This window comes from Gymnogyps californianus, chromosome 3 (genome assembly GCF_018139145.2).
Source record: "Gymnogyps californianus isolate 813 chromosome 3, ASM1813914v2, whole genome shotgun sequence".
Classification (NCBI taxonomy): Eukaryota; Metazoa; Chordata; class Aves; order Accipitriformes; family Cathartidae; genus Gymnogyps; species Gymnogyps californianus.
Window position 1 is genome coordinate 573091 of NC_059473.1, and position 12804 is coordinate 585894.

Here is a 12804-nt window from a genome sequence, read left to right on the forward strand (position 1 = left end):
GATTCTGGCTTCTGATCTTAAATGAAAAAAACCACCAACAAACGCTTTTCAGTCGGCAGAGGTAATTAAAGTTGGAACGCTTTTGTATCTGTGCCTGTTTCATTTTTCTGATTTTTTTTTTTTTAAAGAACACACAAGTATTTTGTTGAATAACTGTTTTTCTTCTGGGCTGAGGGAGCAAGAAGAGAAAAAGATAGCAGCTTAAAACCTCATCCTCTAAAACGAGAGAAATCTGCAGAGGGAAAGGATAAGAATAATTCAATAGTGTTGGATTACTGAGGATTTCCTGGGCTGACTCTCATACCCAGCCTAATTAAAATACAGCATGTAATGTACCAGTTTAACAACAAAGGACCGTATTCTCATCTTTTGTTCCTAATCTGCACATCCCCTAAATGAGTTCAGGGATGTCCATGCTGCCTACCAGGCTGCATTTTCAACGCAGAAGATATACAGGGCTATCTATGATACGTACAGGGAGTTTAAGGCTCTGCTTCTGAAAACAGCAAAAGAGGGCAACTGGACGATTCTCGGGCATAAAATGTAGCACCTGCAAGACTATTTGTGATACGGGAGACTAAGCCAGGGTATACTTCGAGAAACCCACATCCCATCTGAATCTAGGGGAAGCATCCCTAGAGGCAGTATCAGAAGACATAGAAACATTCAGTTCAAAGAAATAGATCATAGTTAATAATACACCAATAATGTGTGTCATTAACAGCTACATATTCGACTCATTTAATAGTCTTGATTCGCTTCTTATGCTGTGTTAACTACTAAAAACAAACTTAATTTTAATAAAAAGCGTACTTACTCATTGACCCTTTCTGTTGTGCACATGTATACACAGCGATGACAGGATTACAATTCAGTGGTATTAAGATCAGAGGAGAATTAATCTTAAATTTACCTGAAAAGTTTAAGCTAGGCAGGGTGAGTACCATCAGCTGGCTTGTTGAGAAGGGGAAACACAGACCTGTGTCAGCTCCACACATTTATTGCTCCGTGATTCATTTTTTCTGCTTCAGAACAGAAGTTGCCCTTTTACATGAAGAAAAAATGCCATCCATATTTCCTAAGCGGCAGACAGCCAATTTTACAGGCATAGGACAGGTGACTCTAAGCTTGGAGGAGGTCTAACTGCCCGCGGCACGGGGGGACAGGCTGCCCGCTGGAAAACGCTGAGCTGCCGCCGTTCACAGCCTGAGACCGTCCCGCTTGCCCCCGGCTGTGCCCACACCGACAGGGGAACCGGCAGCTCCAGAATAGTTTTTCATCCCTTTCTAATCATTAACAGGGATGAATAGATGGCTGCAAACTTAGTCAAATTGCACCCGAGCTGGGTCTTTATTTATTTCCGGACGCTGCCGGTGCATTTGTAGTACCCCGCCAATCTAAACCACGATAAACATGGCGATAGGGAAGGCTGAGGCAGATGCTTGTGATCCGTACGCAGCGCCGCACAAGGCTGCCTGCTCGTGGGACGGGGACTCGCCCGAGCGGTGGCTGCCGCCCGTGGCTGGCAACAGCAGCTGAGCTGCGAGGTTTACATTCAGCCTCCTTGCTGATTGCCAGGATGGCATTTGATGGAAAATATATCCTAATGGCAATGACTGACACAGCTCTTGGTAATACTCGACTAAATACACAAGTAAATCAGTAGGTAACGTGAGGAGACTCTCTGAAGCAAAGATTTTGACGCCAGAAGTCATGACCGGCCTCCAGTTTCTTTGTGAGTGTGAAATAAATTCTGACGTTCAGAAGTCCGAAAATCGGGACCTGACTGTGGCAAGTTTTACTCTTAAAAAAAAAATAAAGTCATGAAATCATAAAACCACATTTGGGTACTAATGATTTAACAGTGTTTTGAAAAACTTAAGCAGATATTGGGAGACGTTTTAAATATTTTTGGCATACAAAAATATATCACAGAATTTAGAAAGTATGACTACGGTATTATCAAATGAATCTGTCCTTGCTTGTCGAACTAAATTTGTATATAATAAGATCACTGTGTGCTGTAAGAACGTGAAAATGAAATACAATTATGCATAGAGCAAAAGATTTAAAATATATCAATATATCTACATTTTTATTTGCTGATACGTCAACAGATAAATGATTCAAAGTGCTAACAACACTGGGCATGAAATCTACATTTCTATTGAAACTGATAATTTTTTTTGTCTCAGACTTTTGGCAGAGTGTATAAAAGAATTTAATTCACAGCTGTTCTACTTTTTAATGTAGAAAACATTAATCAAAGCTTTAAGTTATAAGCTTTTCTAATGTTGTTTAGTATTCCAGTTCAACAAAGATCAATAGAGGCCATCCCTGTGTTTCTTGACGCCTCTCCAGGAAGCAGAGGCGCGATTATGTAAATAGCACCGGTTCCCCTTTACTTCTGCCAGCTTGCTTATCTCCAAAGCCTTCTGCCTGCTGCTACTGGCGACCAATGCAAGGACATGCATATACCTCTTATCTCCTAACAAAGCTCTGAAAGCTCGAGGATTGGAGCCAGTAACGTTAAACAATGATGCACGGCTGATTTTATTTGTAAGTGATTTATTTTAGTAAATTTAATTTCTTCCTTCAATTTTTCAGTTTAGATGGAAGATATTTGCTAACAAGTCAGGCTAAAGAGAAATAGAGCAGATGTCCTGCAACGTTTATACAGGTTTGAAATGACCTATTAAACAATGCGAAAGAGTAGCAGGGAATAATTAGAAAGTGCCAGTTTCACCCTAGGAGTGTAAAAAAGGGATTAAGGAATCTTTGTTAAAGAGTCCAACACACGGTGACCATATAGTTTTTGGAGGCTGGAAAAACAAATCTTGAGGGTACTAGAAATCTGCATTTCAGAGTCAAAGCTTCCTTTCAGGAGACGTTTACTTAAACTCAATTAAAACAGCAAAGTAGCGGTTCATATCTTACTGACTGCATGCTAACTTAAGATCTCGATAGGGCACATAAGGAATAAATTCACAGAGTTCAGCATTACATTTTCATCTTCCAGTAGTGCTGATGAATGATGATCAGCATTAATGTGTGGTATATATATATACGCATGCACATACGTATATCCATACATATATTAAAAAAAAAACCAAACAGGTTCCAGGCTAGGTGTTGGAAGGAAACCTGAAATTTGCTCATCTATATTTAAGGGAAATGTTAGCATACTGCACGCTGCTATGATTTTCTAACAGAACACCGTTCTTACATTTCTTTTGCGTTAATCCCTGACCCTGGTATCTCAGCAGCATAATCCCCATTTAGCATTAGTAGCAACGGCTTCTACTGTGAGGAACTATTTTTCGATAAGTAAGCACCGATTCAGGCATAGCTTTTGAACAACATATTCCCAGCTCAGCAAGAAACCCACACTCCTGAATGAACCAGAGCACATTACTGAGAGAAAGTTCATTAACCTTGCTAGATTCGGGGGTTAACAGGATAGCTGAAGAAAGGAGCAGAGTGAATAGCTCTGATGCAAAACAAATTAAAATGAATGTCATCATTCCTTTTGATATTCATTAGTTGATTGAGGGGAAGAATGGTCGTCTTAAATTTGCAAGCATTTATCTACAAAAAACAGGTGTACATCTGCTGCTCAAGTGCTTCTTAGTGCTAAAGAGAAGAATAACGTGCAGAGACTCACCAGTTCCACCGAGGGAGTAGCTGGGAGAGGGAGAAAAGACCTGAGCGGCAAAATCCTCAAATGTCATTACTTCTTTATGGTTCTGGATTATTGCTTCGAGATACAGAGCTCTTTCCTCATAACTGCAACGACCAGGTTAAGGAAATGTGTGCGCAGAATTAAATGCTGTTACACAACGTCCACGAACACCAGCACTTCAGAACCACAGCAACGCTAACCAGGCTGTACACGGGCATGGAAAAGAGGGGACCAAAATTGCCCAGTGCTGCTTAACAGCTCTGAACACGAGCAACGAGGAGTGAACACGCTTAATGGTTTGAAATTAAGGGGAATACCTTTTAGCTTCATGAACGAAAAGCAGTGACTCAGTAGATCCGACAGATTGCTAAAGTTACCAAGGGCAGAAACAAACCCTCCAAACTGCAGGCTTTTTTAAACTGAAACCCAACTTCAACAGACAAGCTGTGGCATTACGGAAAGTTCCTGGTACACAATATTCCCATTACATTGACCGTGCTAGAAAAATGATTAGATTGCAGAAACAAGCTACAAGACAGAGGAGAAAAAAACCCACATATTTATTTGATCACTGTACTTCTTAAAATAAATTAACCGTAATAAACACAATTCCGGAAAGCGTGAAGTGTAGAAGGTGTATTCTTATGTACCCTAAATAAACAATGCACATTGCAAAAATTCACCCCACAACTTGCATGCATTATAGTCTGCATAATGCAGACAACAAAGCAATCTAAAATCAAGACTATTGCCTTTTAATTAAAACTCGGCAACCTGGAACACACAGCATTCAAATGTGTAATCAAAAACCAGTCACCAATAAAACTTACAAGCGTAACAAGCTGAAGCAACTTTCCAGCTGTCTTAATAGGACCCCTGCTTGCAGCAGCTTTTCACAGCGGAGAAAGCAAATCTTTTCCTTTTGTGTGCAGCTTCTGTTTTCTCAGAAGGTGAATCATACACTTCCAATAACAGGATAACGTCTGAAACAAATCTACAATGGGCTGAAGAACCTCGCGTATGACTTTATGAATTAACACTCGCAGGAGCCAGTATGACATCTCATTCTCCGTTTCCTCATTTAAAACAAAAGTTTTCAGATCCTCATTGTGTGTCTGTTACAGGGAAATGCATTCTAACTCTGCAAGACTGTTATGCGGGAGCAAAGGCCAATTTAAATTTAGAAATTAGGAGCAGTGAGAATAACACCAGTGACAACATAATGCAGGTGAGGGTATTTAAAATTGAAAAGCATTACTAATTAATACTGAAGTGCCATTTGTGACTTTCATTACATTAACAAAACCACTCTGAAACAGTATTTTAAAAAAAAAAAAATCAGAGTAAAGCGGTACTTAAAAATAGGACATGATGGTCTAGTGTTCTACCTCAAGGGGAATAAGCAAAGCACGTCTTAATTGTATGCAAGTTCCTATAGGCACGGTGGTAAAAAAGAAAAAAGAAGAACGAAGAAAGAAGAAAGAAGAATTTTGCTTTTAATGCTAGCAGAGGACGATTGATATGTGATAAATCTTCTTATAAACTTCCCGTGGAAGCCTGAAGAAAGAAAATCAATACATAGCATTTCAGAGTTTGCACCTGCTGACAGCGTTATTTGCTTCGTTTTTCTCTCTCTTTTCCCTAAGCCCAGGAGAACGCATTCCTGATAGCGCAAGCATTAGCCCGCCTGCGTTTGGGGCTGCCTCCCTATTATGGGCTGAACTCCTGATGACTCTTGTTAATGAATAGGCTGCCAAACTTCCTAGGAGAGGAGGCACACGCCTGGGCCCTATTCTAAAGGGACTGACGGATGCCATTCACTTCTCATTATGAAGATGCTTATTCCACGGCGCGCTCGGCTGTTGCCAGGGCTGTGCAGAGCGCGCGGCCGGGCGAGCGCCGGCCCCGCTAACAGCGGGATGCGGGGGCTGCGTGGCCGTCTGGCGAACAGCCCCTCCGACACGGAGCTGGCACGTGCTGGCGCAGCGGGAACAGACCCAGGCGTGACAAATTACTGAAAGGGCTCGGCTAAACTTGCGGCTGACGACCACCTGAGCCTGCCGCCCGGCCATCAGCGCTCGATTCATTGCACAGCCTTTTAGGCTGTGGTCTGCTTGTGGGCCCGCTTTAAACAAGGCAGGGAGACTATAAAGGCTTTTCATGCTATGCCTAATAATATCCTGCTGTTTAATGAAAGACCTTGCACATCTAACACATAAGCATACAATGCGCAGAACAACTGCTAACACACCAGAAGTTTGTACCGATTTTGCTAAATATTGCATGGAAAAAGAGAGCGAGGAGATTTTGACTAGGTTAGCTTTACATCTCGTAAAATCCTTATTTATGAGACGGAAGGTGCCCCTAACCACACAAAAGACTGGGAAAAAACCACTCAGCCAAACAGCTGGGCAGCTACAGGAGAGGCATCTGAAAAATAACATACTGAGCTGAGTTTAAGCCAAGGTCCAGAGAGCTGTGCAGATCGGTCAGCAGCTTTAGAGGCGTACGAGGAAGATCCCAATTCAGTGCCGCTCTTGCAAATGAAAAAGCTGAAAGCTGTAGGCGCAGATACCACAGACTCGGTGAGGAAGACCTCTGCATAAACCGGCTCCACTTCACCACCATCCTTCTCAGCTCAGCGCACTCCTTATGTCTCTCCCAGGCTCCCCTAAGCACAACTACCAGGAGCACCAGGCAGCCCAGCGGCTCCTGCCATACGGGCAGTGAGCAAGATGCTCGTACTAATTTTCTCTTACAGCCTAATCTAAAAAGCATTAAGTCACTGCAGGAAAATTAAAATAAACTCTCTGCTCTCTCTGTTTTAATACATACATGTATTAGGGAAAACCGTTTGGATTCATTAAAAAAAAAAAGTCAACTAAAGTCTTACTGAAGTTTAGGAACGTTAATGGAGGCATTAGAAACATAATAAACAAGCTGTAAAGAACCCTCTGAAAAATACCTCCAGCCTGTAAATATACGTCAAGAAAGCAGCATGACATCACGAACACCATCTGATCTCTCACACAGAATCTTTGTTCTGTAACTTATTCAAGTTGTGCTTCTTGTATGCAAACGAAAACACTGTTTTGCTACTTAATTGTGTTTATATCAGAATCTTCTGTAGGCATCACTATGTTAGTCATCTGCCAGATACCCTGGAGTCCCAAGTAATGTATTTTGAAGATCTGAAAGAACATAACATACTCAAAGAATAATAATATGAGATAGATGGGGGGGCGGAGGAGAAGGCTCAGCATTTCAAGACCATTTGTACAGGAGCAGTCTGAAACAGTAATTTTCAATTGCAGCCTCAAGAAGCTTCATATTTATCACCATGTAAGAACGCTTTCATCCAGATAATCACTAGTGCAATACTTGATCTGTCAAAACCGCAGCCCTTGTAAATGTGCTGTGCCTTCATCCTTAAGAACCACTGATGCGATTTTACTTACATGTTAGATTGTTAAGCTGAATCTTTTTCATATGAAATTTGCGTCATCTCTCTCCTGTAAGCTTTCAGCATAGCGTATCTGACACAAAGATGCCCACGAATGCTAAGCCTCAATGCATTATTTAGATCAAGCCAATATGCACAGAGTACCATATAAACTACTACTTTTTAAAAAATGCAACACATCTATCAGCAAACTCCCGTTCCCAGCTCATTGCTATGCTCTGGGTCGAGCAGGGCCAGGAGAAAGCTTGAAGTGCCTGCCTGGCTTTTCTACAGAAGCCTCAAGGCTAGATTGCTGAAGTGAAGCATGCAAATCATTTTCTGAAGACGGCCTGGCTGCAGAGAGGATGGGTTATGATCTTGAACCCTACCCCGGTGAAGAAGCTGGACAGCTGGCTTCCCTGATTAACTAAGCCCCCATTTATCTGAAGGTTTTGGGCGTCCCCTGAGATCTTCAGATAAATGGAGTTATACTAGACATTCAAAGGAGCTGATCAAAAGCAGCCTCTTTTAATATGTATGGCAATTTGACCCACCTCTTCAATGACTGCATTATTTTACATTTTGCTTCTACCAAGGCAAAACTCCAGAGCAAAATGTTTTCAATGGGCACAAACATTTTTATTTGTTTCGTATATTAAATGATGTAGAGAGCCATGACGAAGTGTGAATTATTGACCATGAATATGTATCTAACTGTGGGAGAGCTGGAATTTAGCTCCAATTTGAATACAGCAATCAAATCTCTGTATTTGAATATTATGAGCTTTTATAACTGTTTTATCAGTTTATCAATTATTTTAATAGTTCAACCATACAATGTAAGCTGTTTGAAAAAAACATTAAAATGCTAAGATTAACTATTTGCAATAAACCATGTCATCTTATTGCAAGCAGTAGGACGAGCTGTGAAGTTCTGTGGTGAAACACATGCAGGACCTCCTTCCAGATGGAGAATCCAAAGGAAGACAAAAGGTCGAATTTTTTGAAAATTCACCAGAGACACAGGTACCAGCCAGTGCACAGCGCTGACCTACAAGCATCACTTCCACATTTAACCTCTACAGTGTAGAGCCAGTTTCAGACACATGGTTTAAAACATAAAGACTTTGAAAAGCCTTCAAAGTCCTTGTCATCTGGGTTCTGAGCCAGCCCGGGGTCAAGATCTGTCCAACATTTTCCTCTCTACACATACACACAACGTTAAACCATAAATAACTACATATTTAGAAACAGAGGGAATATAGAAGACAATTACGCAAACAGATCCTGAAAATTTAGAACTTTTGCTTATTAACCTTAACTCTGTGCTGACCTCAAGCAAAAATACCAGCTACCCATCACTGCTGATGGTAACGGCCAGCAATTCCTTCCCCACACTATTTTTAGAAAATAAAAACATTTCGGCAACATTTATATACTCTCGCCAATATATGGAAACAACTGTGTATTTTGTTGATGTAGCACTCTTTTCATGCAAATAAAAGCAAAATTATTTGTGGGTTTGTGAACAGGCAAAGAGAGAACTGACTGGCTACTCTCCACGGCTCGTTGTTTGTAGCGTGCCAATGCCAAGGGGCTCTAGTCCCGGGACTGGAACCCAACTGCTTGGGTCCATGGGGAGCACATACTGAAACGACTGTTCCTCCGGCTCCAGAGGGACTGCCAAGGAAGTTAATGCGGACTATTGGCATGAACCTATTGCAATTCCCATCTGTGATGTGAATCCCACCCTGAGAAGGGCTTTCGGGGCATCTGGCCAGTGGAGAAGCTGAAAGTATAGAGGTAGACAGCTCCTTCCAGCCCATCAGACATCAAGGCTGTCTACATGTCCACATGCCAATTCCTTCTTCCACCCAACTAGGGAGACTTGAAGAAAAAGAAAACCTTTGAACTTATTGTTCAATGCAAGAAAGCATGTTTCCCGAATCTACGCTAGAGCTTTCCAGCCTCCCCGGTGCTTATACAGGTGATCACACAGGTAGCGTGTCGACAAGAGAAGGAAAACCTGTTTTGCAAATAGCTGATTCTTTGGGCAAGCTTGACAGACTCTACGGCAGAGGAAATACAGGGCCGTGGTGAACTTTTGTTTTACTGATTGTCCTTTCAAGATTTCAGTACCAAAGAACTACTGATAAGTCATTTGTGACCATAACACTTATTTCAGTATCCTCCTAATTTGTACTGTAAGAACAAAGATGGTTCCACAAAAAGAGTTTGCTCCTGACACCATGATAGCGGTTTTGAAAACAAACAAGAACATAAATGTTTGGGACTTACCAAAGTAGAATAAAGCAGGGACCATAAAATTGAGGTTAACATAAATGGCAGATGACCTTTATGCACCCAGTTGTCCTCCTTAAGCTCTGAGCAGGACAGAGTTACTGTGCTTTTAAAATGTTGTGATAGGCAATTTCAGTGGGAAACTCAATATGCTTGATTGGGCTTGCCATCATTTATGGTCTAGTGACTGTCACTACTGCATAAATTTAACTGAAAACTTTTGGGGGAATTTTAGTAACATATATCCTTCATTGAACAGGTGCAATTAAACTATACCTGTCAACAACTGCAGCTTTAGGTGCTTTTTTAAAACCAAAGCATCTGAGATTAAAACTTTTCAGAATGATGCATGTCTTAAATTGGTCAATGTAACATGTAAGACATGTATTAGACGAGGCTGACTCTGTATAACTGTCCAACTCAAACCAAGGGTTTTGTGCGAGAGGGGAGTGAGATTGGCTCCTTTGCCCCACGCTAAGCCCCCAAGAAGGCCATCTGTCTGCGGTGCAGCCGGGGGAGGCAGGGCTCGATGCTCTCCCTCGGCGGAGCGGGGCCAGCTAGTGCCAGGGCTGCTGTTCCTCCTCCTTATCCAGAACGGGCAGATGATCCTCTGCTGCCAAAACCAAGAGCTCATCCCTCTCCACAGCATAATTTTCCTCTGCTCTGCCACCCCTCAGTGCAGAATTGCACAGACAGGCAGCCCTCTTTTACTTCTGCATTAGGGGGATGCAACGGGGGATTTCCAGTCACGGGGGAGGGCTGGAGCCCAGAACACCCTGCTGTACAAGAGACTTGACTCTCACTGAAACCGGCCGGTACGGAGACGTTTTCAAACGGATTTCTCGTTTGTGGAGTGTTTGCCCAGTGCCTCAGCACCATGCCTGGAACTCTGCCACCTCCCTCCCGCCGAGCAGGGCCTGGGTCTTTGCACAGGATTACAAAAGAATCTCAGTCCTGACTGATGGAGATGGGGCTTCAGATACCGCCATAACACAGAATAAAAAATAACCTGCAATTGCTTCAAGTAACATGGCAGACTGCTACAGCATTTTCCAGCACACACTGTGCAATACATTTGTTTCCTCACAGACGGTTGCCATTAATTGCTTTAAAGAAGAAAGTGAAACAAAACAACAAAAACACGTTTCACATGGTTTCAGACCATCTCCGTGGAAATCAAGTAACATAACAGCAAAATCATACTGAAGGCGCCCCGAGGCAAAAAGCTCCGGCTCACGCTCTCCTGTGCGGAGCCCTGCTCTGGCGCTTGCTCTTGGCTCCCGTTGCTTGTTAGGTAGCACGTTGCCGAAGGTGTGCTGTGAACCACCAGTCTGGCAGAAGCACTCGCCTGCCGCTCTGGGATATCAAGAATATGTGGCACATTAGTCATGCCAAGTGCTTCAGGGAAGAATTTTGCATTTATTATGAATAAGGCAGAAAACAAGCTTTCATCTTAATTTACTACTACTCCTCCTTGGGGGAAGCCCCTGGGAGCAGATACATCGTACCATTACAGACCGATCATTTCGTAGCAGGAGTGAAGGAACAATGGGTTACTTTCCTGATACAATACAATTCTGTACTTTAACGGCACTCATGTTTATCCCTATCTGAAGCTTTTTTTATTCTAACGTAGAGTACTTGTGATGATCTCCTACCAGGTATGCCTGTTTGTACAGATACCTACTCTGTTGAAAAAACAGAAGTTAGAAATGCACCTCATCTCCTTTATTAGCTTTGTTCTCATTGAGACTGTTCCTAACACAGCAGAAACGAAACACTACAGCGGTGCACAAACCAGTGGCAAAACTACCAAACACACATGTGCCTAGAAAAATGGCATTGTGCATTTTGCATTGTACAGTCAGCCCTCTGCATATCCAAGGTCCATTTAGCAGCTGTACTCCATGCTTCACCATACTGATAAGGCTTTGATTAAAATATTTCAACTGATTAAAATGGTGACATTATTGCCTATTATCAGTTAGTGCAGCAGAAGCCCTAACTGGTAAATCATTCCACAGGGGGCACAAAGGTTTTCTGAAAGAGTTCTGTATTGCAAGAACTATCGTGACTTCAGTTATACAAGTTTTTAGCCAGCAAATTAGTGGGGCATGATTCCCCCAACATATATTTTCTTTAGAAGTATCCATATAGTTCCCTATCCAATCCTGAGAGATACCCTAAAGGGACAGAAGCTGCTGAGGTCTAATTGAAAGTCACCTTCCCAGCGCCCCAGGGCAGAGGGATGTAGAGGTCCTCTCTCCTGAGGGCAGTGGGGTGAGTTATCTTCTAGCAGTCTCCTCCAGCAAAGTACTTATTCGCCCAGGGAAATAACCTGGAGACTGCAAAATTAAAGATGGGTGGGAGAGGCCCAGCAAGCAGAGGGTTGAGAAGATCTGCTGGTCTCCCTGAGGCAGTGCAGGCTGCAGGAAGAGATGGACCTTCAGAAGAACCTCATTAAGAGCAGAGCCTGGCCACGTCTTCCCTTTGCCTATGCACTGAGCGGGAGCTTATGAAAGGGAGCTGCCGTCATGCAGAGCCTTCGCCGTACAGGTCTAGAAGGAAAGCTGCCCCATGACTGCAGAAGACAAATCCCTAGGTCGTATTTTCAGAGAGATCATTATAACACTGTAGCTGTCCCATTTTATCAGTGTATGTACAGCTGCCGATGCTTATGTTCTGCAATTATCTGGCTTGTTCCACAAACGGGGTGATCATCAAGGGATAAATAACTGGAGGAAAGGTCACATGTTACCGAGCAATGCTTCCCCTGTGCTTTGTCGCAGTCTTAATTTTATTCAAACACTAACAAAATGCACCTATTTCAGTAATTCCACTAATGAGCTGTTACTTTTGGACATCTTAGAAAAAGGGCAAAGGTACAAAGGTTCAATTATTTGTCATTTACTTATGCCTTCCAGTTCCTTCAAATTGGCTGCTTGAACACACAGGGATAATATACTATCCTTGGTCTACTATTGTTAGCCACATACCAGCAATACTATCCCCCTTTTGCTTTTATTATCCTCTTTTGTTACAGCATATGTGTGATACAGGGAAGGGGAGGCTTCTTTTGAAAGCTTGAGTATTTTTCCGCTAAAAGAGTATTCTAATAATTTTTTGTTCGTGAACAGCAGCAGTAGGATTTTCAGAACCATTAAAAGTCACCCGCACCACCCTTTGGGAGGGATGGTGAAACTCCTGACAGCTTTTATCAGGCAAATTTTGAGAACTTTTGAAAACCTCAACCCTGTAATAACAGCAATAAAGACCGACCAATACAAAGCCAGATGCACAACTGTGAATCGATGTCCTTCCCCAACACGCAATCACTTCAGAGGATCATTCAAGGAGTTGCAGAAATGACAGCTTAGGA

General features: G+C 42.5%; 1 protein-coding gene across 1 annotated transcript in view; it reads right to left on the reverse strand.

Moving 5' to 3' along the window:
• Positions 1-12804, reverse strand: part of RALGAPA2 (Ral GTPase activating protein catalytic subunit alpha 2) — a 137798-nt gene that overhangs the window by 13212 nt on the left and 111782 nt on the right. The window contains exon 38 of the mRNA XM_050894119.1: positions 3665-3786. Within this exon, the coding sequence (XP_050750076.1) occupies positions 3665-3786 (122 nt within the window). The remainder of the gene's footprint in view (positions 1-3664; positions 3787-12804) is intronic.